This window comes from Haplochromis burtoni, unplaced genomic scaffold, assembly GCF_018398535.1.
Source record: "Haplochromis burtoni strain Fernald_Lab_line unplaced genomic scaffold, NCSU_Asbu1 Contig_23, whole genome shotgun sequence".
In the NCBI taxonomy this organism is placed as follows: domain Eukaryota; kingdom Metazoa; phylum Chordata; class Actinopteri; order Cichliformes; family Cichlidae; genus Haplochromis; species Haplochromis burtoni.
Window position 1 is genome coordinate 3,451,446 of NW_024582384.1, and position 27,136 is coordinate 3,478,581.

General features: G+C 40.3%; 1 protein-coding gene across 24 annotated transcripts in view; it reads right to left on the bottom strand.

The window, feature by feature from the left end:
* LOC102291795 (formin-binding protein 1) overlaps positions 1 to 27,136 on the bottom strand; it is a 54,791-nt gene that overhangs the window by 12,314 nt on the left and 15,341 nt on the right. For 7 of the 24 annotated variants that reach the window (XM_014332063.2, XM_014332073.2, XM_042218803.1 and 4 more), the window contains exons 2-12: positions 23,881 to 23,996; positions 20,153 to 20,209; positions 19,665 to 19,812; positions 13,664 to 13,726; positions 12,342 to 12,446; positions 10,218 to 10,232; positions 8,497 to 8,625; positions 7,784 to 7,930; positions 4,920 to 5,111; positions 3,165 to 3,353; positions 797 to 889 (exon numbers count right to left, since the gene is read on the bottom strand). In XM_014332063.2, the coding sequence (XP_014187549.1) occupies positions 797 to 889; positions 3,165 to 3,353; positions 4,920 to 5,111; positions 7,784 to 7,930; positions 8,497 to 8,625; positions 10,218 to 10,232; positions 12,342 to 12,446; positions 13,664 to 13,726; positions 19,665 to 19,812; positions 20,153 to 20,209; positions 23,881 to 23,996 (1,254 nt within the window). Of the gene's footprint in view, positions 1 to 796; positions 890 to 3,164; positions 3,354 to 4,919; positions 5,112 to 7,783; positions 7,931 to 8,496; positions 8,626 to 10,217; positions 10,233 to 12,341; positions 12,447 to 13,663; positions 13,727 to 19,664; positions 19,813 to 20,152; positions 20,210 to 23,880; positions 23,997 to 24,756; positions 25,521 to 25,545; positions 26,953 to 27,136 lie in introns of those variants that run through there. The other 17 variants (XM_014332069.2, XM_014332074.2, XM_014332072.2 and 14 more) reach the window with 10 other exon arrangements.

Sequence of the window (27,136 nt, forward strand, 5' to 3'; positions counted from 1 at the left end):
TTTATGTGTGATTTATCATGGGACCACTTAAAAGCTGCAGCTTTCCGTAAAGAGCGTTTTAGATTTGTTCTTGAGACAGACACAGATCAACAGTTATATTACAGACAGATAACACTGCTGCACTATGGCACACCAGCACAAAGAAAGCCCCAGAGGGGTAAATTCTGGGTACTGTAAGCTGGACCCAGACCCAAAGTGTAACCAGCACCTCGTGTCATACAGCCACATGAGGTTTAATAAGTAAAGAGCGGTAATTCCTCAGTATCATAAATAGCGTCCTTATAACTCTCACATCCTCAGGTGCTTGTGACACTTTGTGAATTGACCCCTTGTAGATGCTCAGTGGGGAAGCCCTGAAACAGCTGCGAGACACAGCAGACCCCAAGCTGGCACATGTGATGAGGGATGAAGTCATCATTTTCTAAAATCATTCTTCCGACTCTGCACATGTCACAACCATGTGATCAATACTGAGCCAAACACAGACACTAGCCTCCTTTGTGAGCATGTTTTGCTTCATTAATGGTGAAAATTTCCTCAGACAATTATTAATGAGGCTACTGCCTGTGTTATACATGGCTTTTACTAATCACACACATCCACAACTATTCAATGCTTATACACGCCAAATACACACCTGTTGTCTCTCTCTCACACACACACACACACGCACACGCACACACACACACACACACGCACACATATCTGGTGTGGTGCTCACTGAAGCTGAACACACACACACACACACACACACACACACACACACACACACACACACACACACACACACACTTACAACATATTGCCTTGCTTCAAAAGCATACGTGGGTCTGCCCAGAGTCCTCTTCATTAGCTCTTTGTGATAAATGAGAGAGCGCGGAGATTGTTGCTGTGTGGTCATCAGAGAGAATAAAGCTTTGTCAATAAGAACTTGGGAAACAACACTGATGTGCTTGAGCTCTTACACTGTATACTGCCTTAATTTGACTCTCAAGACACAGACGCATTTTCTTTTTTCTCAGAAGCAACACACGTGCACGCACACATACAGTGACTGGGGATGAATTAGACATCTCATATGCAGTGCACACAAGCTCTCCTGCAGGTGTAGACATCCTGCCATTGCGCGGAGACACAACACCCCACCCCCACAGACACGACTACACTAATCCTAAATGTGTTCCCCTTGTGGGAGGTGTCACAGCAACACTTGTGTATTTTATTTGTTTTCCTACAGCTGTAATGACAGAATGTGACTGTAAGAGATTTTATTGGTGGATTTTCAAACAGGGATTATGCTGGAGTTACATTTGAGTCTTTTCAAGACAATAACCAAGGGAAAGTAATTATTTAGTATATTATATTACTTTTTAGGTTAAGCATTTTCTGAATCAAATTAAATGCTGTGTACCCATATACGCAACACAAAAAGGATGGATGGATTAAGCAATGATAAATGGTTTTTATCACGTAGGGCTTTAGGCAAATTACCTTTTCCCATTATGACATGGTGAGCTCCCTACTCTAGCTCTCCGAAGCCTTCTGCACATGCACTGTCTTCTGTCACGATACCACTTTTTGATTCAGTGAGTAACATTGCTGAGAGGTCACAGGCACGCACAAAACCACATCTTAACATTACCACATACATTAGTCCAATATATTTAGACTTCCTACAGACTTATGATGATGACCCTAGTTTGAAAAGACAGTAGAAGAAAAAGGAAGAGAAAATAAGCCTTTTACCTCCAAATGGTGATAAAGTGCTTGTTACCATGGTTACCTACATTTTTGATGTTTTATTAGATTTATTCCAAAAAGAAAGCATTATTTTAACACGGTAATCTACATCAACCAGCATCTAAACACAGAAAATAAACTTCCACTAGATGTAAAAACACCTACAGATCAATTCAATGCACCCTCGTTAGGAATGGAAAGCAGTACTGATGAATTTAAAGATCTCCACAAGGCTTTCCAGTCTGATAAAGCTTTTAACCTTTAAACCTTTATTCAGCTTTTCTTATACCATGAAATGTTAGAATAAGGTCAAACTTCAGTTTAATCTGTGCATAGTTGAAAACAATGCATCTGATTTAACTCTTTTTATCAGTCTTCTCATGAGCTGTTGCAACACATCCGCTTTTAGAAACATGCACTTCCTGATAGACCTGCTCGAAAAAAATACGCACTTCCCTCTGCACTGCCTCATTTTAATCATTTCCTCTTCGATACTCACACACTGCACTACTGCAACACATTGTTCTTTTGCCTTTTCAGACGTCATGTTAGCACCAATTCAAACCAATGTTTTTACTCTGAACTGCTCCCATTTCAAATTATGAGCATAAACAAAAAAACGATATTTGTGGAGTCCGGAAGGAACATTGGGAGTTACAGCCCATTCCTGAGGTCACGGACAACTGGAGAGTGAAGTAAGAAAGGACAGGAAAGCATGCTGTGACCTTCCCCAGCAACTGTCGCCTGTATCTCTACAAAACACGCACTGGACTTTAGAGCAGAAATTGTGATGACACACACAAGGGCACTGGAGAGGTGCTGATAAAACCATCCCTCAGGAAGTTGTCTAAACTTACTCTCCCACCATACCAATCGCTTGATTCATACTTGAAGGTTTAACCTTCTTCTTGGTTCCTAGCACGTGCAAAACCCAAAACAATCTGCCTCCAGCATAGACTGCAGAGAAGAGCACAGGGAGCAAGTGCAGTCTTCATGCTACTGCCAACACTGCTTAGGCTCCTTAGTTTCTGTCAGAAGGGGAAGGTGGTAGAGAGGGACTGTCATTGTGAGCACAGTTAATCTGAAGAATGAAGGGACAAGATGAAGAGGCTGTTGGTGAGTAGGACACATACCATGGAGTCAATAGGTAATGGTAATGCTCTACAGAAGCATGCTAGAGAAGCACAAAAGCTGAGCACTGTATGAGTGAAGGTGGGACACTTGTTGGAGGTCGCGTTGCTTACACTTGATCGGTTACTGGCAACAGAAGTAATAATGATGCTGTAGCCATCATGACCATCCAAGGAAGCTCAGCACGTCTTTGGATTATTCACTCATACAGTGTAGCAGCCACACAGCTCAGGTACAGGTGTACAGACACACAAACACAGGCACAAAGCTGGCTTGGACACACACACACTTACCCCTCGCCTCAGGCTCCGGAGGCAGTGCATTTTGGGTTTGGAGGCCATGAAGTCGTTGAGGCGGTGGGAGAGGGGCTCCTTGTGCTGCTTGGGAGACTGGGGGTCGTTGGGAACAGCAGAGGGTGAGGGTGGGGATGAGGCTGGGGGGGCAGGTGGGGGCTGGTGGGGGGACGTTAACAGGGACATAAGCTACCAATAAGAGAGGGAGCCGTGACGGAGAGGAAGAGGAAAAACGTGGAAGAAGAAGAAGAAGAAGAAGAAGGGGTCGAGAATCCAACGAAAAAAGACAAAGGAGGAAAAGGAGGAGGGAACACAAAACAAAATAAATAAGCCTCCTACAAATATTAAAAAATAAACACACGCAACAGAAAACCCAAAGGAACATAAAAGACAACCAAAGGGATGTCAAACCCAGAGTAGCAGTTATGTTGTGGGAAAAAATTAACTGTTCAACACATAAAACATAAAAAAATTAAAGAATTAAAAAAAACAAAATGACCAGAGTGAGTAGAAAGCGCACAAACGTGTTAAAGCAAGCAGATGCACAAAGCAAACAGCGAAGAGTTTCAAAGCGCATGCCGGCTTCCATTTTAGAAACCTCCGTTTGAGTTTTGTTTTTTTACTTTCCCAACCTCGTCAACATGCCAGCTAAGACGAGTAATTCACCACATCCCCGAGGATAACAGCTGCTGAATTTGAGGCCATCATCAGCCTAATCTAATTGCTTATTGCGGCTCTAAAACATCTGACTGCATAATTCATCAACCAGCAGTTAAGGAGAGAGAGTGAAGCAGTGATGAGTTTTAGGATACCACATGATGCACATTGCACATGCACTGGTGCGCGATTAAATCTTTTTTTTTATTCTGTAAACCAATATTGTTTTTGTGTTTCTGTTGGCATGCATGTGTCCTTGTGTGCATGTACAGTGTAAATACCTTTCTGTACACTATGCTCCCAAATTCTGCCTTTACAAGTTTGCCTTAATTTTGGGAGGTTGCACCATTTTCTGCACACCAGGGTTTCTCATGTAGCATTGCACAAACTCGCTTTCTCCCTCACCCACACAGACGTGCACACACACACACGCGCACAAACTCACAAACGATTGATCAATCACACTCTGTTCTAATTCAATACCAACAGTGCCACCAGCCCATAAGACAGCCAGAGATCAGTCTTGATGTTTAGACACAGGAAGCTAAAGGAAGCTACTCAAGGATGATCAGTCAGTGGAAAAGAACTGAGGGAAGACTGTTACATCAGATCCAAGAGGAAGTTAATATCTGCCACTTGAGTCCGTTCATAGAGTGAAAAGTAGAAATATATTAGTGTGTGTTATGAAAGGGAGGCTCCAAAATCGGTGAGGGTGATTGCCAGGGGAGGAAACGGGTGGCAAATAATAACAACAAAAATGGCAATAATAACAGAGAACTAGCAATAAATTTCTGAAGTTAACATAGTGAACAAAAGTCAAAAAAATCTATTAAAAATATATAAATTTAATACAGAATCAACACCAAGACTGTAACACACACTACAAACACTGAACACATATATTTCTACAGCCACTAAATAAAAAGTCATAAGAACAAACATAATGGGACCTGTAATATCCCTCCACCCCAGCCCATATAAATCTCCTGAAAGTGCAAAGTGAGCTCCAGGCGAGGAAACTGCACCACAACTAGTGATGTTTTGCAATACGTTCGGGTGTAGCAGTGATTTTTGAGTAAGGTGTTCATTCATTGTTACCTTGTTCTTGTTCTTAATGAAAGGCCACAGTTTGCTTTTGGCCTTGACACCAGGCTTCTCTTTGCTCTCTTTGGTGTTGGACAGGCTGGTTTCAGATACTGTCCTCTTCATGGCCTGGCCATAGTCCTCAAACTCTACATCTCCTGGGGGCTCGAAACCGGACTTGAAGGACTCCACCACCTGCTTAGAGTCCTAGTGAGAGACGACAGTTGCAGCAGTTAGCAGAACCCTTAATCCTGGAACCTCTTTAATTGCGTCAACGACTTTTTCAAAGTAGCTTTTCAGATACCAAACAATAACTAAAGGGAAGGTCTTTGTTGTTTGAGAATGTCTTGAGCATCATAGGTCTGGTGATTATACGCAACACAAATGTGGCCCGGTGACTCAGTTGTTTATATCACTTTCTCTCTGATAACAATTCAAGAGTGTGTCAAGAAAGAAGAGAAGCTGGAATTACTCAGTTTGTGGCCTACAGAAGAAAGAGGAAAAGGCCTAAATCTGTCAGGCAGGAGTTATGAGCAAACACTGAGGTCGGGGATACAGCCAGGCTTCTCAGACACAGGAAGACGCACATTCATCAGTTGCAGTGCACACCAGCCTTTCTGAACTGATAATAGCAAAGGGTCTGGTTGGAGTTAGGATCAGGGGGTCAGAGATCTGCTCGTGTCCTCCATATGTGAGAGAAGAAGAAAAGAGGAAGAGTATCTGCCAGAGGAAAAGTAGCATGTGATGTGTTATTCCCTGCCGTTGTTTACTCCAGCACAGAGTCATCTTCCTGGAGCCTAGCCAAGGACACACACATACACAGCTACACATACACAAACTATGTGATCCCTGAGGATGGTTTTGGGTTTTTTTGTCATACAGCAGGCAGCCAACATGTGACAGCTCAATATATCACACTTTTAGACACAGGCAAATGCTGCTCTCCTTTTACCTATTTAAATAATAAATAACTATAAGCAATGAGACACAACCTTAATCTTTGGTTTACGTTTTCTTTAAGGAATTGTCTGACATATTAGAAACTGCCTTGTTCTCTTTCCAGGAGAGATAAATGACAAGACTGATAAACCTCTCACATCTGCCTATGAAATATGAAGCCGCAGCAGCTGGCCAGATTTCTAAACTTAGCATAAAGACTAGAAACGGGGCAAGATTTAACACATTAATGTGTGCGCTTTACAGCTACTCATAGCTAGCCTTTGTTACCATTTACCAGAGTTAGGCTACCTAACTCTGTGTTACTCTGTTCAACTAAAAACCATGTCTGTTAACCGGCATTCATCATATTTAAGGTAAAAAATAACGGTGTTGAAGTTTGAATTTTATTCAGATCCACTTTAAACATATTTGAATAAAAAAGAGTAGCCAAAAAGGAAGCACTAAATGCCTAATTCTCTGTGACTTTTCGTAATATATTCTCAAAAACGCCTTCACCTGATAAATGCTCCTAAATACACGTGTCTTTCAGATTTCACATCCCCATTGTGCAGCTCTGTCAGAAATGGTAATCCTACAGCCAAAATGGATATAATCCTAATGACACAATCACTCTTACTATTTCAGTCTTTATAAGTTTCCTTCCAAAACCACACATATTACACAATTGCTTTCACCAGGTGTGAAGTACATCTGTTGAGGGATTAATGGAATTTTCTGTCTAATATCAGGGTAATACCCCTTTAAGGAGGACTACAGTGAGTATTTTTAACACAGAAAGCTAAAGAATTAGTGACATACAAGCTAAAGAAATGTATGTCACTAATTTTCCTTACTGTAAGAGGGGACTATAGTAATTGAATAAGCTTGTACAGCTTTTCTATTTACGACAAGGTCCTCCCAGTTTGTTTGGAGAGGCGAGGTGTTTTCACCTTTTAACAAGTCCCCCAAGACTTCAACTACTTGTTGTTTAAGTGAAAGCATAATTGGGATTGTGTGGGTTGTCAGTGATAGACTGGCTGATTGAGTAATAACCCCCATACAGTGATGGGTTAACCAAGACCTGGTTAAGAGGTACATGTATATAGTATACATATATAGCTGGCAAGACACTAGGTGCAGACTGTGCAGAGGTGCTCCTGAGACAATCCAACATATAATAGTAGGGGTTCAAGATGCTAACAGGCATATGGAATGCCATAACCAATTTTCTGGCATAGTATACAGGAACATCTCTGCTGAGTATAGCCTGGAAGTCTCAAGATGAAAATGGGATAACCCCCCCAGGCCCCCAGAGTACGCTAAAACTCTGTGGGACTTCCAGATACAGACAGACAAACTGGTGATGGCTAATCAACTGGACATAGCAGTGGTGGACAAGCAGAGAGGACGACTGTAGTGACAGATACAGCTATACCGAGTGATAGCAACATCTGGAAGAAGGAACACAGCAAGCTCAAGAAGTAACAAAGGCTGAGAGAGGAGCCAGAGAAGATGTGCAGGATGAAGGTAAGAGTGGTCTCCATGGTAATGGAGCAGTAACCCCCAAGCTGGACCCAAGTTTGAAGGATAAAGACCACCCAGATATTATAATATATACAGAGAGAGGCTGTAGAGCAGCTGTATATGCTGTATATGCTTCTTCCACATGCTACCGAGGCCCTGTTTGTTAAATGAAGAAATTGTTTAATTGCCAGTATGTTTTGTTTCTTTAGACTTCAGTCATCCAAAAGATCTTCCAAGTTTTTCATTAGCAAAACCCACATTCTCCGATACTCAACCCACAAATGCATTTTCCTTACTATTGTGGCACCATTTAAGGGGAAATACACAGGCTTTTCAAGGTTATAGGATTTATTGTCAATTAGTATTGTTACCACAAGGAAATAATTGACTAAATGGATAAATAGACAGATACTCACAGCCTTGGGCTCAATGGACTCGGCAGCATTTGTCATGCCATCTAAACATTTTCCCACAATGGGCAGCACCTGGCGATCCACGTCTGCAAATGTCTTCATGCACACTGATATCCTCTCAATTCTTTTCTCCTCCATGTCTTGAAGTTTCTACAGTTCGATACAAGCATATTTATACATAAACAAAAGTGTGGGTAGAGTTTGACTGAAAAAATCAAAAAACCTTTAATCTATCTCAAAGTGCTGTCTTTTGATGCTGAGCAACAAAGGCTGGTCAGACCAAACAACACTGGAAATGGGAGCGCTCAAAAATCATGAACTTTACAAAACAGTGAATTCAAAGTCACAAACTTTGTAACTGTAAGATGAAGATAAGACAAAAAATAACTGCACTTTAAATAAGGACTGCTTGCTTCTGTCAGTGTTTCCTGCATGACAAAAATGTAATTTTAGCAACAGACCTGCAGGGGGGGTTGAGTGTAGCGAGTTGCAAACAGCTTTGAATTCACAAGATAAAAGTGCATTACTGTGCAATCATTGGTTACGTGCGAAAAAACAGAAAAAACAGAAAAAAAATGCAATAATTTTGGAGGTGTTAATATTCTCACGTGGGAAGAGTAAATAATTTCTATTTAATGGTGACACTGATGAACCAAAACCAGCTTTATGACAAATCGGCTGAGGTAAATCATACACTGTAGAGCTGTTGTATGTACCTGGAATATGTTGGGAATAATTGTATAGTAATGTTCATTCTGTTCCTTGTTGAACTTCTCCAGGTAGGCGGCGTATTCGCTCTTACTGTCACTAGCCATCTGGTGCCTCATCTGAGCTTGCTGTCGTGCCTGAAGAAAAAACACACACACAAGCACATATATCACAACCACGTTCTCTTCACTAACCTCGTGTCCCCTGATGAAAACAGACCACAGACACAGCCAGAGCATAAAAACCTAAATGAGTCAACTATTTGTGTATATGAGCACTCATGCATGCACATGTACACACATATTCACAGAGAGCTTGTGAATGCATATCTAAAGGTGCAATTCAGAGTTGTGAAGCAGCAACAGCCTTTGGCATTAGATTATATGTAGGGCAGAACAAACAAATAAAGAAGACGACAACAGCCTGCACAGGCTGCAGAATGGAGGGATTTGGATTTTCTCTGTCCGCCCCGTCTGGCCTGCCTCTGCTGTCGATAATGTTGATTATTTTAAGCTAGTCTAAGGGAAGGAAGGAAGGCAGTCAGAAATGCTGCAGGAGAGGCCTATTACGAATCTAAGCAGATGGAGATGAGATTATCTCAGCTAGACAGCCTGTGCGGGTTGTGTGTATGTGCGTTAGTGTTGCGTGCAGCTAAGTACTCCTATCTGTTTCCTCTTTCCATCAGACCTAAGGCCGTCCTCACATAAATACTGATTTCAATGGGTCATCTGTAACAAAGAGTTACCTCATGAACCTGTGATTGTGATCAGCATTTAATCTGCTGAAGGCTACACAGAAAAAAGAGCAGCTGTATAACTGTATGAGCCAGCCAAGGAAACATAACCCTGATCTCTCATAGTGAAGAGGAAACATTTAAAGGACTTCATCCAGTTTTCACCTACACACCGAACTAAGAGCAAGAGCAGAGTATCTCTAACTCATTTACTCACATTCTCACACACACACACGCACACACACACACACACAGTACATCGAGACACACGTCAGATACAAAGGTACATTATTTCCAGCACATGAGGGATGACAAATGATACTTCAGTGGAAAATGATTGGCTGTGAGTCACACAGCCTACGAAAGACAAGGAACGTGAAATCTAGAGAAAAGCTAAAAAGCACATGGAGAAGTCCAGCTGTTTAAATTCTAAACGCCAGCATGTGAGCATGCATTTAGCGTATGTGCTTTGCAAGTGTAGGTGCATGCAAAGTGTATTGAATGTGTTTAGAAATAATGAGGGTACGCGCTATCACCATGGTAACTTTGCCAGTGCTTCAAAACGAGTTGCTGTGCCTGCAGCCACATCACATCCTGTTGTCATTTTCTGGAAATTACCTGTTTTGCTAGCTGTCACTAATGGGTATAAATACATATTTACACATTTCAAGTTATTTATCTAGCTGTCAAATGTGGATTTTAAAGAAGAGTTTGATGAAATAATGAGGATGTGGAACACAAACTGCATGAATGTTTATAAAGGTTTGACTTAGCATAATCAGCCTTTCTCTCATATTTCTTACACATAAAAATCAAGAGTGGGAAAGTGTACAGCAGCAGACAGCGCGATAAGCCACAGTCAGACAGGACAGGGCGTGGTAACAGACCTGGTTGAGGCTATGTGTCAGACTCTACAGGAGACCGTGTGTATATCGAGACACAAGTCGAGACAGTGTGTGTTCCGACAGATACGGGTTCTCTGCTCGCTGGACCTACCTTATGGAAACTTCGCTTCAAGGCATGGCATAAAATAAATTTACAAACACACACATACACACAAAAGAATTATTAGCTGTTTCTAGCTAAACAAGAAGTTGCTATAGATGCACTTCCTGCACCACCTCGAGAACCATCGCTAAAAAAAGGAAGCTGGTATCAGAATAAACAAACACGATCACCACTAAAGTAGTGGGATTTTAAGCTGCTGTTCTCCGCTACTGGTAGAGACTGAACAGTTGAGAGGAAGGCAATATGTTGTATCCCTATACTTTATGACGGAGAATCCACAACAGGGAAGTCTGTCAGTGTGTGTGAGGGCCGGGGGTCCCTCAAAGAACCGTAACTGTGTTTGTGGATATCTGGGCTGCAAATCCAAACCCCTAATTAAGGGATTTGTTTGCCAGAGGTGGAGAGAGAACACTTAGAGGTTTGCTCCAGCTGTGCTTAAAACCACAAAACTCCAGCTCGACAAACAGCAGCTCTTTTGCATTAAGGGCATTGCATGACCGACAAAAGCATCTAGTTGAAGTGAACTTTCAAAATACATCTCTGTTAAATATTTAGCCAACTTAGCTGGAAAATACTGATTTGGACAGGTCAAAATATACATGACTCTTTCTCTGCTTTTCCTACCACCATGCCACCACCTATCTGTTCACCCCAAACCTCCTCATGGAGCAACATTTTTCACTATGACTAAAATGCAAACTAAGCTGTGGTTGTGACATTTCATCTGGGTACCTTTAAACTGTGCATGTATTTTGCAGCAAATGTAATAACGCAAGTGTCTAAGTGGCTATACTCTATATCTTAATAAGAACACTAAGCTCTGCTTTTTTGTACTTTTTGGAAGAAAAGTACCTGTTATAGAAAGACGCTGACAAGATCATCTTTCAGGTTTTCCTGAAAGATGAGTAAGTAAAAAGCAAGCCAAGTTCAACCAAATGATCCAAAGGAGAAGGACTAGGAGAGGACTAAAGCACAATTAAATGATATGTAATGTGAGAGATGTATTTAAATAAAAGGGCAATATCAGTGGTTTTAATGGGTTTGTCCAGTTAACTACGGTTCATACACTGTTCATGAACATTGCTTGCATATGTACCTATAATGTAAGATTAAGACTATTTTGTGAAGAATCTGGCATACTATGACACAGTTTATGTCCCCACTTTACAAACAGGCTGAACTCAAATAAAGTGAAAATCAAATGATCATTTCATTTGCTGATATCATGTGCAATTTATGAATGTTGTGTGATAATAAACATAACTCTAATATGAGTACAGCAACTCCTGCTTCAACAATAGATTCTTGAGCTGCTGTGCCGGGTCTTTCCAGCTGAGTTCAGTGCTCTCTTAAGATGACTGTAGTTCTCTGGCTGCATGTCCAGAGTGTAGAAAGGCTCTTTATTCCAGCCTATATTTGCATAATAATCAGGTCTGAACTGTGTCAACTGTGAGCCTCAGCTCTGCTCCAACAGCTGATGAGCAGCAGGAACATGCGCTGCTGACCCATGATGCCTTGCGGGCGTGGGAGCTGTGTGGGTCTGAGATTTTGAGGGCTCTTTTAATTGGTCATGACAACAGGAAATGACATCAGCTACGGGCCCAGGAGACTGTGGGCTGCAAGTTCTGAGAATCGGATGATTGCTCCTTGTGATGATTTATTGAACAGGACATATAATCTCTAAAACAGCACACTACTTATTTAGTTTTTCACAGTCAAAAAGTAAAAACAAACCTACATGTATAAACTGAAAGACACATAAGAGAACCAAACCTTTTTATACTAAACAAAGATGTTTGGTGGCTGTTCTACATAGATAATACAGACTTGTTGCTGCTATCAGCTTTGTTTAGCAGCAGATCACTGTGCTGCTGGGACAATGCCAGCTTCTTCGCACAGTTCCTGGCATCAAGAACGTCATCAGTCAGTCTTTGCTGTCTTTTAGGCTCATTGGAACGAGGACTCAGGATCGGGGCATAAAAGGGGGAATACGTGGAAAAGAAAATCGTGACAAAAAGGTTGCTAGGTGGGAGGGTGAGAAGCCCAGGCAGTCGTGTTAAGCATGAAGGGTACAGGGCAAGCTCATTGGATATGAGGTGACACAACACATACCTTTTCCACGTCAGCCTTAGTCACGTTAATGTCAGCATCCATCTTCTCAAAGTACTGCTGTGCTCTTTCTGCCTCTTTACACTCCCTCTCAAACCGTTTTTTACTCTGAAATAAGAGGGTTTAATGATTTAATGAGATCACACACATTACATCAGTCAATTCCTGCCACGAGCTATAGCAGAACGCTATATTACTTGACTTTTAAATAAGCACAGTAATGGACGTCATAATGTGTACGTGTACGTCAAATACATTTAAGGCCTGGCGTTGTGTGCAGCAGAGGTCAGTTTATGTCAACTGACACAGGAACAGGGTTTGTTAAAGTCTGCAGTCTGCAGATTAAACAAATGTTCATAGTGGTCATTTGTGTACAGAAAAACAAGCATTCATCCAACCCTCTTTCGACCCCTCTAACTGAACAATCAGTGTTTGTTGGGCTAGTGTGCACTCTGAACTATGCCTATCTGCCTCACATACAATGGTATCCATTGAGTGCACAGAGAAGTTTGAGAAGGACAAGGCATCTCTCTCACACGCTTTCTCTCCCCCGTCAAAGCGGCCAGCCAGAGATAAGAAGTAGTGTTCTGTGCAATTTCTCTTCGAGCTTCTTTACTACAAATACAAACAGAAATCCTGGACCTGCACTTTTTCAGCACGAGAAACAACGTACTTAAAATCTTGCCAGCAGCTGATATTTACATTATACTTCAGTGTTTCAGTCTTCAGTACTAGGTGCACCTCAGGCAGTGTGTGTATCAATCAATTCATCTGATGTCATTATTATTATTTACAGTGTGTGACTTCTGTCCCCCTCACTGCATGTAAAAGAAAATGTACACTGAGATTTTAGGACATAACAGGAGGTTTTTCTGTACAAGGACCTCTGCTGATTTACATTTTTCCCACTAACACCTCATGTCTGGCAGTTTTTGATAATGATGTGCTTTATATATTTGACTTTATTACTGCTGACTGGTAGCAACTCTTCGCCTGGGAAATAACTCGAATGATCTAAAATGCCTGGAGCAAATCCTTCATAAAGAAACAGATATTTGTTTGTTCAAAGAAGTATTGCTTTTGTTTGTTTGTTTGTTTTTTTCACCTTGTATTACACTCATTTCTAGGTTGGGTTAGGCTGCCACGAAAATCTGAAGTGCCTCTGGCTCCCAAGCCAAGAGAAACTGACAAGCGATCCAGAAAAAATGGTTTATTTTAGTCATTTATAATTTCATAATGTTATAGTTGCAAATGATGCAAGCTCAGTATGTATTTGTTGCAACTAGTGCACAACTGTGGAACTGCACGTAAATAGGTTCACTTACCGCTTCCAGCTGTTTCCACGAGCTTTCAATGTGCTGCTGTGCCTTACGCCCATCATGGAAGTGCTGCAAGAGAAAACAGAAAAAGTACAGAATTGTTAATTTCTCTCATATTATTTATGAGCTCAAGGGATTTAAAATCAGATGAACATGTCTTTGATATAGTAGGGTTTACAAATTAGATGAGGTAATCATTAACCACTATGAATAGTTCCTACACTGTGACAGTGAAGTATTAGTGTCAACTGTGCAAATTCAAATAGACACTGTATTGTACATACTCTAAAAATTACGACCATAGAACCCACGAGCTTAGCGCTCAGAGATATATTCAAGCTTGAGCAGGAGGCTAAAAGTCTGTTTGATGAAAGATTAACCACAGGCTCACCACAGGGGTACCAACACAGCTCCAGAGAAAGTGTGTAACAGTGACAAAAACAGGTTAACAGTAAAATCATTAAAACCAGTCAAAGATACTGTACACAGAGTTGTCTTCACAAAGCACCATGCTCATAGCAGAGCTGTGCACCAAAGGTTTCTGTTTTTAAAAAGCAGTCCTCTCTGCTCTCTGTTGAGGGTCATGCAAATACAGAATGCATATTATTTGATAAAACTTACTAAATCCTACTTTTTTCTTACCAGAAATAGTTAAAAAAATATATCCATAAGACCAAGAAGTTATAAACAGCTTATTAGAAAGCGTGTTGAAAGAAACTACTAAAAGCATGAATCTACTGTTGGATGAGGGAAATTCTGTTGGTCAAACACTGCAATACTGTGACCTACAAACAATATTAATGATTAGTCTGATGATCCCCCTTTTCTCTGTGTGACAGCTCTGATGTCTGACTAAGTAGTAATCATGTTGGTATTCCCCTAACTGTTTTAGAGCCATTACCAGGTAAAGTTTGTACTTTCCCAAAAAAACCTGTATTAATAAACATGATAGTAACACCCAGAGCAAAGTGGGCAGAATAAGAAACAGATAAAGGCTAACTGATGAAGTTCTATAATAGCAGCTGAAGCAACATAAAATAGAAATTTACAGAGAACAAGGCATGAATTAAATGATAGAAACTATTTAGAGGCAAACACACAATGAAGGATTTTGGCAATGTCAACTGTAGCATATTGGAGAGGACTAGGTGGCAGCTGCTAGTCTAAACTTGTACAGCAAATACGCTGTGCTTTTTGTACATGGCCTCGCTTAGCCTACTAACGTGCACTTGGCCCGACGACAGAGCACATCCCTCTACAGCTCTCTGTGTGGATCACAGCCAAATCCCCTGGAACTGCAAACACACGGGTACAATCTAAACTTTTTCTTTTTTAATAGATTGCGATTAGCTATAAAGCATGCAAATACTTCTTTAACTGCTGACAGAAAGATTAATCTGCACAGGACTTCAAAAAGAATCAAATGAAAATGAAAATGGCACAGGGACTTGACTATTAATGCGGTAACCCATAGTAACACAGACTGCGGAAGCTGGGACCAGTAGCTGAGTTGAATATCGATGCTGCTATTCAATAACGGACCCAGGCTATTGTAAAGAACAGAAAGCTGCTGTTTGTACGCTGCTGGTATTTCAATGCTTGGGAAGCACAAGGAAGTTGGTATTCTGATTAAATAAGCAAGAGATGTGAAATTACAAATGATGCAGGAGGCTTAAAAGTTCATCTTACTTGAATGACATGAGAGTAGTAAGTGAGAATGCAACCTGGTGTACCTCAGGCATTCACACTTCCCATTTCCCAAAGTTTCGAGGGAAGCTGAGTAAAATAAGGAAGTGTTCCAGTGTTTCAGAGGAAGTATTTGAGCGTTACAAAAAGAAAAAACAGGACACTGTGGAACTGCTAAAGTCAGCTCCCAACAATGCAACATTTAACTAGCCTTTTAAAAAAAAAAAAAAAAATCTGCTAACCAGGACCTGCAGGTGACTGTTTAATAACACCAACTTTTCAATGATGTACTCTGAAAGTAATTCTTGGTAATTGATAAGTGAATGTGAAGCCTCTCTACACAACACAAGCTCACAGACCGTATGACATCACTGTTACTATGGAGAATTCGTTCAACCAAATATTTACCTCTATAACCACATTTATAAAAAAGAAATCTGCACATCATCTAGTTTAAAAAAAACAACAAATATCTATGGAGATAAACAAACTGCGATAAACAGCTCCATCAGGTTTACAAGATCTGCTGGAGGATGAAGATTTACTGACTACAGGGACAAATGAGGCAGTTTTACTTTCAAACACAATAAAAAGAGGCATCAGCCACCTGGGACGGCACATATACAGCGATCAGAGCAGATGCTCTGCCGTACTGGTTTCTCAGTGTTTAAATTAACAGACCCTGGTGATACAAATATCCCTCGTAGCCCATTCAGAACTCAATGAGCATGTCATCTTTTTTCCATTCATGCTAATCAATAAGAGCATGTGACTGCAGTGACATTTGAGAGCAGTTCAGTCACCTCAAGCCATTTTCATTACCAGAACAAGTGAGAGAAAAAGGCCTAAAAAATTCTTGACCCAGAATTCATCCTTTTGCTGCATTCATATTTAACCTCCTAGGACCTGGAGTCCACATATGTGAACATCACATTTTTGGTTGTCTAGACCAAAATACTAAATTTTGCTCTACAAGGGCCTGATATTCACTTACGAGGACAGTATACTGCCACTGTTCTATAAAATTTTAAAATGAACGTCCTCATATGTGGATCTCATTTCTCTCAGAAACAAAAATCTGGTAATTCTTGGTTTTTACATTCATCAGGTCCCAATCAGCCCAAATAGCAAAGAGAAATTAAAAATGCATGACATGAAAGAGTTCGAGTCTTGGGAGGTTAAAGTTTAATAAAACTGGGATTAGATAATATGAGATCAAAGATCAAAGTTGAATATTCACTTAATAATGGAAAGTAGGCATGCTTTTTCATGACTGTGACACATCCTTCATAAATACAGGAATTCCCCATGCTGCGACACAGACTCTCTAATACCATCCAGGTACCATAGCACTTGACAAAGATACGAGGCATCTAAGGACAGAGATTTGGGTTTTCACAACCATGATCCTTACATGCTTCTTTTTACTGGCATCCTTTTCCAGGCTGAGCTGAGTGTGATGTGCACTCACAAGCTGCCTTATCCACTGTAAAAATCTGTATTCTCTGACACGTAAAAGAGAAAACCTCTTTACTGCTTAGCATGTGCATCTTTAAGCTCACTTGAGTCAAGATGTGCACATGCACATCTGTGCATATGCAGCAGTTAACTGATATATTACTCATTCATTGACTTGACTTGGGTCATAGGAATGTGAACCTGCAGCCTCATACAGCTGTCAGCATGCATATAATCATTAGGTACTGGAAATAGCCACAGGTTGTGTGGAGTTCTAGAGACGACAGAGATGATTAAACCCTATGAAAGCTCCACTGGGACGTTTCTCCTCATGTCGAATCCATTAGGCAACAGTTCAAACCTAGTGGTACTGCAGCGTTTGTTTATACTGAAGTCATTCTGGATTGATATATGCATGCAGAGACTACTGGAAGATCCAACGATCAATTCTCCCTCTCACCTTCCTATTTGCTTTTCCACTCAACACAAGAAGGCATTTGAGGATAGCCCAGAGTGATGCAATGTTTTTACCATGATTTCTCTTTCTTGCCTGCCTCAACGAGAACAACAAGGATGATATTTTCTGGCACAAAAGCACCTAATATCTATTGCTTTTCCACTAAATGCAATGCATTTTTTTTCTGGTCTTTGCAGCTAAATGAGCTAGTGTCTTTCTTTTTTTTTAATTTTCTACCTGGCTGAATATGTCACATACTTACATAAAAAAGGGAACCTATGATGAGTTATAGGAAGTCTAAGGGTCTTCGGCAGTCTTCATTAGAGAGGCCAGTTAAGCCTTGTGGTCAGAGACCCGGTAAGGACAGCAGTATGCTGACTGAACACCTTATTATGATTCCTCAGCACAAACAGTCCAGTGAGACTTAAAGAGCCTTCATCCCATATTAACCCTGCCCCCTCTTCAACATTTCATATTACACTTTAAGACATTAAGCAATGCAAAAACAAGAAAGTATGTTGTCACAACTGTGAAATATTTAAAATATTTCTTACTGTGCTTACAACAGCTTTAGTCCAGCATATAAAATGTGATTCTACCTTTGTAAAAACACCTAGATTTGCTATGTTAAACCTTTTAGGAGAACACTGCTGGCCACCTCTTATGCCACCCCGAGCTGAGTTTAGCAAGCGATTCACTCAAGAAGACAGCAAAGGGGAAGTGTAGAAAGTTACAAAACAAGTCCATATGAGAACTTAATGAGGATTTTTTTTTCATTTCCGGGTTTGTAATGTGGCTTTTACCTGCGCAATAAGCTTCCTATAAACCCTGGAGGGGCCAGCTTCAGCCTCTAATCCCACTGTCTGGGTCTGCCTACGCGGCTTTGTCTAACACAAACAAAATGCTGCAGAGGGGACACTGAGTAGTGCTTAGAAATAAGGGGGGAAAAGTGGATGATAGGAAGCTGGGGGCTTTACAAACAACACCCAATATATCACTTTCTCTGGTAGTGCTATGTTTTTCTATAGCTGGAAATTTGCTTTTGTCAGCAGGCTTTTCAACACTTAAAATAAGCCAAAGTCACACCCCAGTACTCAGGAGTTGTATGAATGTGCTTTTGAATCTCAATGCAAAATCATTTAAATGACTGAAAGCTTAACAGGTTAAATTTACTCCACAAGGACACTGTACAAAACATGAGAAACCCAATGAATTTAGATGAAATGATCCTCTGCACAGAACAAGCTATCTGATCTGGACAGGGGATATAGCATAGCCATAAAACAAGTTTTATGGCTATGCTATGAAGGGGAACCCCCAGTACTAGCTAACTGAAGATATACTGCTTTAGGCTTCTTTAGTCAAGACACATGACTAAAGAAAAGAATGGGTAAAAAGGATGAGAAAGGATCAAAAAGGGACAAACAGATATATTTAAGAATTAAATAGAGTAGAAAAAGAGGAACTGTGCAGAGAAATGAAAAGGAACAGTGGGGTCAAAGTGACATTCTGCAGCCTGCGAGCAGCAGGAGTCTCTCTAATCAACCTTTACAACAAGAGACAAATCTGAAGTCTGTATGTGATCTTTGCTGTATGAAGCAGGCTAAACCAAAGTAAAAAATGAATTGGGGGTGTGTGATTTTTCTTTGCAAATATGGGAAATTCCCGTTTTTTTCTGTAGCATCTCCATCTAAAACTTAGCTTAAAATTCATTATGATCACTAATGATGTGGTCCATAGACTAAATGTAGGAGCCTTGATGTCTGTGCCTGTGCGAATGAAAACGCAATCTAAAAAAAGGTCACTGAGCCTTTGAGCAGCACTCTGGTTTTGGGTTTCCACTCCAGTTCCCCCAGCAGGACTTCCAAGACAAAAGAGCTCATGAAAGATTTTCAGAACACTTTCCCAGGTGGCTAGGTCTCATCCTCTCTCTCGCTTTCTGCTCTTCCACCACCTGTATGGATTTGATTTCTATGCATCACACAATGCAAGTGCACCACTCTTTCTAATCAGTTTATAATGGTAATGATAAAAGTGATTTAAATGTTTAAGAATTGCATGTGGTGTACCGATATTTAGTTGGTTTAAAAGAAGGAATAAGTGTGTAATGACAGAGAGACGAAGACTGTGTTCCATAAAAAGGACTCACTCAGTCACGTTTTGCTCTTCTGGTGAGCCTTTGGGTGTATCTATATTTACTCTGGGATGACCTCGGTTCATGGAGAACAGAACATGCAAAGGGGAAGCACTGTTAAAAAGCCCATTGTGTCTGTTTTCCTTAAACATATCCTATTGTCTGAAGTCAAAGTTTGTTTTTTATGGCATAGGAACAGAGGAATAGAAGAAACAGAAATCAAATACCAAGAAAAAGAAAATAACCAAAGATCCGATATCAAAAGCTCTCACCGATTTTCTCTCAGTCTTGAGTTCTTGTAGGTAGCGCGCAAGTTCGGTGATGATAAGAGATGTCAGGTTCTCAGAAATAACTTCGTGTTGACCTGCGTAATCATTTAACTCATTCAGTGTTGTTAGGAAGGCTCGACAGAAGGTGTACCTAGTGGGCCACAGGAAATGAAGTCAGAGGAAAGACATGGCTACCAAAAACATGGCTCATTTTTGAAAGAAAACGACCTCTGTGAGAACAAGTAAAAGGAATAGTTAAATGTTTTTAAATACAGAGATAATGAGAGGATACCACTCTCATATCTGCCAATTATATACAAGACTACAGCAAAAGCATAACAAATCCCCATTTAAATGATGCTTTATGACTTTATATATTTCTATTAAATGTTTCCAGTGATTTCTACTCATTAAAAAATTGCTGGCTCTTCTCTCCACCTCAAAATTTCACAGCATTCCTTTTACCTCGTATGCAGCATCATTTAACTTACTTGCTCTCTTCTTCTTCTTTGGAGTTCTTCTTGGGCTGATATTTCTTTGATAGATTCCTGTAAAGAAAAAGATTCCAGTCAGATATTCCTTACTGGAACTCTTACAAAGAGCCCTATCTTCAGACCAGTAGTGCACCCCTGCCATTATATTTCCCTGACACTGCCCTTATGGACCTGCCAAAGGATCATTCAAGTACACCATTCAATCCAGCAGAGTGCTTTCTGCTCCTGCTGCTATGGTCTCTCTCTTCATGTCATAAATCATTGCCCTTAAGGAGCATGCATGCAGAGCCAGTCACCAGAATAAAGCTGTTCTAAAGCAGCCATTACCCTTGTTTTGACTCTGGCTGTATGTTAGCAGTATGTGACTAGAGCAGGGCCGAGAGGGGGAGGGAAAATGAGACATATAGTGAACAGGGATGTGTAAAGATGAAATAAAACATGGTTGTAACTATAGATGCATGGTTGTGTTTGTGTGTGGAACACAAATAACAACCTTTAATGTCATTACAGCAGCATTTATCACTGTCTTTCATGCAGCCCAGCAACGTGATGCATTGCAGGCTACAGTACATCATGTCACTCGTTTCATAAAGACACTGTGCCAGACTCATTATCAGCCAACTGGGACTCTGTCACCAAATCATAATAACATACTCAATGTTCTGAAAGATTTGAGCACACTGTGTGCTTGCACTTTAGGATCCTTTGTCTAATTTAGAGGAACTGTTGTCGAATTAAAAATGCATATCCAAGCTGTGGACTAACAAAAAAAAGACATACCAAAATGAAAAAGCCACAAATTTGTTAACTCATACAGAGAAAAGACATGAAAAGGAGAAAGTGAAATTTTCCAGTCTAATGTCATGAACCTTTGGTGGCATTATTGTCCAAATTATTACACCATGTCAATGTAAACTGATGCAAAGAGCTGATTACAGTCATTGGTGACTGTTTGATCTGGGATTCCAGCAGTTTGTTCAGTGATGGGACCTAAATGCCTCAGCTTGCACAAGAGCTTGCTTAATTCATGCCGAAATAAATCATAAATGTATTAAGAAAGATATAATGTGGGTCTGCATGAACTCCATCCAGCTCCCTCATACCCACATCCCCCACACGACTTTCCAGTGGTGTTTGCACTGTTGCTAGGCAGATCTATGTGCCTATCTCTCTCTCCTTTTCACCCAACCTCTAATTATAGCCCTAGCTCCCACTCACTCATTCATTCACTCACAGCCAGAAGCCACGTGTCAGACTGTATGTGTCCCACTCAACTCAGCAACATATTTAGCAAATGTGTTGAAACTAGGGTAACAACTAGCTTTAAATGAGGATGGTTAAATGGGGTTTGGGGCAACTTAAGAGGATATGTCTCCATATTTTTCTGTACAGTTACTGAGGCAAAATCTCTGAAGCAGTTGATAACATTTTCTCCCTCTACCAGTGTGTTTTCAGCAAGATTTTATTCCCACTTTGATTTGGATTACTCCAGACTGGACTCTAGGGGAGAGGAGGGTGGGGCATTAATGCACTGCCCCTGCAATGACTACACTGAAGCATTGTGCATGTTTACACCAATTCAGGGAAAGAGGATTATTCATGGATTGGTGCAGTGTGGTTGGTATGGTGATGAAATGGTGTAAAGTAGATTTATAGTCATACATGGCATTCAGTTCTTTAGAAAAGCAAAGTGTTTCATATGTTTCACATAGCATTTGTTGCAACTGTATTAAAACTGTGGCCTCACTTATTGATGATTCCTCCCCCATAATTGGCCCATTTCTGCAGGCTTATTGATCTGACAAACATTTTCTCTCTTAATCCTTTGGCCTAGAGGAATATAAAATGTGAGTCTTTGTTCACCCAGATATAACATCTGGGTGAACAAAGAATTATTTGAATTAGTTTTTTTTTTTAATTAAAAAACTGATTCATATGCAACCCAGCAAGTTAAACCATAACTATAAACTTGCACAAGGTTAAGCAATGTCTTTAAATACACCTGTGCATTTCCTGTTGTGACTTATCAAGTTGTCTACTGTGATGAAAGACGTTACCTCTGAGCCTGAAAAATCTGCCCAGCAACACAGCTGAGAGAAAGGAGGACTAGATCAAAGGATTAGTTCCATTAGTTTATTAGATTTAAGAGCTCTGCATTTTTTTTAGCATGAGTGTGCCCAATAGATTATACCTGATGTCACAAATCAAGTTGATTACAGAGGGTAATTAGTCCTGAGGTATGGCCAAGTAGCACCACAACAAAGAACCAGTGTGTTGAAAACAATAGAAAACTCGCAAAACCTCTTAATGTCCTAACTATCTCATTTTAGCTTTTCTGTCAAGCATGTCGATATGCACATATATCTGTGTGTATATGTGTATGCTAGATAACAGTAAGCCCTGAAAACATTCGGACCATCTGGAGAGCCTCCAGGTCAATAAACCTACTATAGCTAGATGAGCGGAACACACAGTGACAGATGCTAGTAACTAGCAGAATTATTGGATATCTATATTTGTTGCTTTAATTTAACTAATTTTATTTAACTGAGGCAATGTATTTTACATGCCATTAAAATGATCCAGACAATAAAAGAGGACCTTAAATACTTAAAGTTCAACATTATTACTTAGCAGATTTGCAGAAAGAAAAGAACAGAACAAAATTAATAGTTAGGAAAACTATATGCACCAATTAAAAAAAACACCTCTGTTTGCATGTGTCCGTATTTAGGTCTGAAAAGTTAGTGAATACAGAGATATGTAGGTAATGCATGCATATAAACACAGACAGATAGTCCTATTATCTCAAGCTGACTTAATTATCAAGAAACAGGCATGGCAAGGTCTGCATACAGGATCACAGGGCGTGTTACAGAGGCCTTCATTGTGAATACTGGAATGGTAGTGGCTAGATTCTGTGAAACTGGGGGTTGGGGGTCAATACTTAAAGCATTAGCCATATTGCCTGGCCTCTTTAAATAGGAGGATTGTGGATTTGGGGGGTATCTCCCACTGTGCATGGATGCAAGAGGTCTTGTGAAGCGCATCCTGTCAATGCAGGACCGAATACACTCCCACTACTTCCCCTGAAAAAAATAAGTGACTGCAGCAAAACACAGTGGAGGGGGCGGGACCAACACTTGTGATTGGAGGGGGGAAAAATCTGGGTCAGACCTGGGGTTGATAATGCTGATACCTAGTAATCTCTATGGAAACACAAGCTTCACCCCCTTCCCCCACAACCTGACTTCCTCTTGCCTGAAACTGAAGCTAGCAACACAATCAGACAGCACGCAGGAGAGAGTGCAAAGCAGCAGACAGACTCTTCACAGACAAAAAGGATGGAGGGGAATAGACAACCTCTTCCGCTTGCATGTTTGGTTCTGCAGTTACATAAGGTAATTCTGCTTCCTTGCAGGCAAACAACAACACTGCTGTGAAAATAAGAGAATTTCTTGATAACTTGTATTCCAATGCACGGTTTCCCACATGGGATTGTTCATTTAGTCTCCTCTTCCTATGGGAAGCCTGAGGTCAAGGTCAGCTTCAAAATGTGGTGTTTAAGATTCAGTCTCAAGGGCACTTCGGTAGGTCAAATCCTGCTGTAGTGTCTGTTTCTGTGTGTGTCTTTTTTATCTATGTCATCAAGAGGAAAACATTCACCATTATTACAACTGCTTCTGCAATCCACAATATGATTCTGAGTAAACTTAAATACTCACCTAATCTGTTTTGCATAGTTGGTTTCAATTTCTGATCTCTCCTTGACAAATTTGGTGTACTTTTCCACAAACTCGATCCCCCACTGTGTATGCTTTTCCAAGTTGTCAAACTGATCCTGCAGAAAAGAAGAAGATGGTGATTACATCATTCAAGAAGGAAAATAAAGCACTCTGTAATGCCATTTACATTGTAATAAGAAAGTTAAGCATTACAAACGATTCAATCAGTTCAATGACGGCACTGCAAGGGACCTACTGTCGATCTTTTGCTCACTTACTCTGGCCCACTTGCATTTTTACCTTTGCAGTTGAGCACTGCTCATACTAATCATTAAGTTTATTAAAATTTAACTTCTGTTTGTAGACTACTGCTCATCTGGCTTCCCACAGGCCACGCATTGGTTTATTCTCAGTAATTGATCTCAAACAACCTAAATTGTGATTTAAACTCTTCAAAGGACGTGTTTCCTGGAATAAGCCTGCAACTTTCCTCCTGACACCGAGTCATTTTCCAGCAAGTTTCCCCTTGCTACTCTTAATTTAATTTCAAATTGTGGTCTGTCACAGAGAAAAAGTAGAGCTCATAGTAAAAACAAGCAGCAGCAGCAGCAGCAGCAGCAATCCTCACTACTGATAACCAAACACAGCTGTTCAGACTGAACTCATTCTTCATGATTCGTTCATGACTTGTGAGGAAAAAATGAGCCTTTAGTTGGCTGAGGTCACGTCTTGAAATTCATCACTTCAAAAAAGAAAAGCCTTCATCTGGAATATCGATTTACATACGTGCAAAGTTTCACTAACAATCGTATGCTTAATTCCAAGAGAATTACAAAATAATTCCAAAGGTGAACAACAAAAAAAGACACGGACAACCTTAGTGCGGCTCCAACAATCTCCCATCCTCTCTTCTAACATGTCGGTAGTCTTCCTGAGTGCAGATAATTGCTCTTAAGCACAGTGCAAAAAGTTCTTTCTAATTCTCAACGCAAACCATGCAGGGCACTTTAGAACATCCTCCACAAAGTGCGCTTTCTTACCCTAGACACAGGAAGTGGTTGTGGTGATGAAAAGTTTAAGAGGTTTAGTGTAGCCTATGAGAAGGTGTGTTAAACTGGCTTATTTGTTAGAAGTGCAAAATATTCAAACACTTCAGGAAAATATATTTCTAGCTTTACTGAAGCCACAAAATGTTGTCTAGAGGGTGATCAAAATTTCTTGCACACCTTTGAACAAGCCTTCACACAATTAACTGCTACTCAAGCAAAAACAATGGAGTGAGAAGGGTGGGGGTGAGGGGTAGCGGTGCACTCTGCATTGTTAGTCAGTTTCAATGAGCAATCACTCCTCATCAGCGAGCCACTCAGCAGAAGATGAAATCAACAGATTTACACATTTTTACTGAAATTAAACTCTGCCTCATCAATCCTAAAGTCTAAACTTTCAGACACCCATCCACTGCTTGTTGTTATCGCCCAAGCACATGCTCACTCTGAGACGCCATGTTCCAATTAAAGCAATTAACAATATTTACTTCATGATGAAAATTATTACAGACATCCAGCATTCAGGGCACAAAACAGAAAACAATAAGCACACATAGCTGCACCCACATCATGCACACAAAACGATCCTCTCCTCCTCTGCACACATAACTCAGATTACCCTTTTTTGTAGGGGCACCATCTTATCCACTGTGTCTCGTCGTGGAATCATTCAAAAATATACAAATCCAGAAAATGTCCATCCGATGTCCTCCAAATTAGAGCACCAAAAAGCTGTGGTTAATTTGGAGAGGGCATCCACAAGACCATGCTCTAGATATCCACAGTTAAAGGGGTAACGTCATGGGGAACAATGAACCCCCACTTCTACACAATAACAACAGAAACTGGCCAGTTCAAGCAAGTAATTCCTGATTATCCAGAAACAGCAAGAATGTGAAAGACCAGGGGAGGAACTCGCGCAGCAGTGGCTCACTCAAGTGCACGCTCTGAATCTGAAGCTATGGCTGCCCACAGCATTCAGGCTTAATGCTCCATCAGCCGTAAGGTGGAATAAGTGGGATGAGAGAGGACAGTGAGAGAGAGCGGAAAAACAGAGGGAGGGGTCATGAAAAGAATGGAAATGGCAGAAGAGGCGGGATTATATGCGAGGGGATTAAAATTACAAGAGGGACTAGCCCACATTGCTGGGGTCTTGTAAACACTGTCACCTTGTTCACTTTACCATTTATCTAATTTAAAAAAATAAAAAAATAAATAAAAAAATGGATCCATGATAATGATGAGTCATTCTGAGATCACGAATCAAGAGACACTTCCTGAAGTAAAATGGAAAAGCCATCAACCAAGCCATTTGCAGGCTACGAGAGAAAAAGTGTATTAATAAATTATGAATTAGAAGAGAGTGCGATCAAAGAAAGAAATGCATTATGTGAAAGTAAGACACAAGCATATACTCATACTTTATCATTAGGTCACACCACATTTTCAATCCTGTATTGTAATGGCCATGATCTCAACAACAGGAGCATCTCAAGCTGATTTTATTGATAAACTGGAGTTACTGACTTCCCAAACGTATCAGGTGGGGCAGACTTGACCTTTCTGCTGGGAGGTTTTGACCCCACATATTTCAAAGTAAGTACCTCTACTTGACAGGCATCAAATAAAAGGTCAGGTATTTTGAAGGCTCTATTTATATGAATGTAGACTCAGGCATAACTTTCATTTCAATGGTTAGAGGAACATAAAACGTGCATATATAGAACTGCTCAATTAAAAACTTTAAAACTTCCACTATGCATGTGCACAGGTTCACAAGATGATGGCTCAAACCACAATGTCAACGTGATGAGCAGAGATGCTAATCCCATGAGACCATTGAAGACGCTGATTCAATTTAAAGAACTAGTAAGCCACAAAAACGTTTTTAAAGCATACGCTTATGCTACATTATGAATGTGTTTATTATTGAGGGAGAAAGACATCCAAACCTATATAGCCCTGTGTGAAAAAGTGTGACATTAGACCTTTTGTTTACATTTGTGTTATCTTATTTAATTTGTTTGATGATCTAAAACATTTAATTGTGACAAACACGTAGAAAAATATTTAGTATACACATCCAGAAATGCATATACTATTATATATCTATTATATATTGTACATATATTTATTAGTTTCAGATGTAGCCATTCTTGTATTTTGCTTGTTTACATTATTGTATTTTGCACAACTCTGTTGCTTGTGAA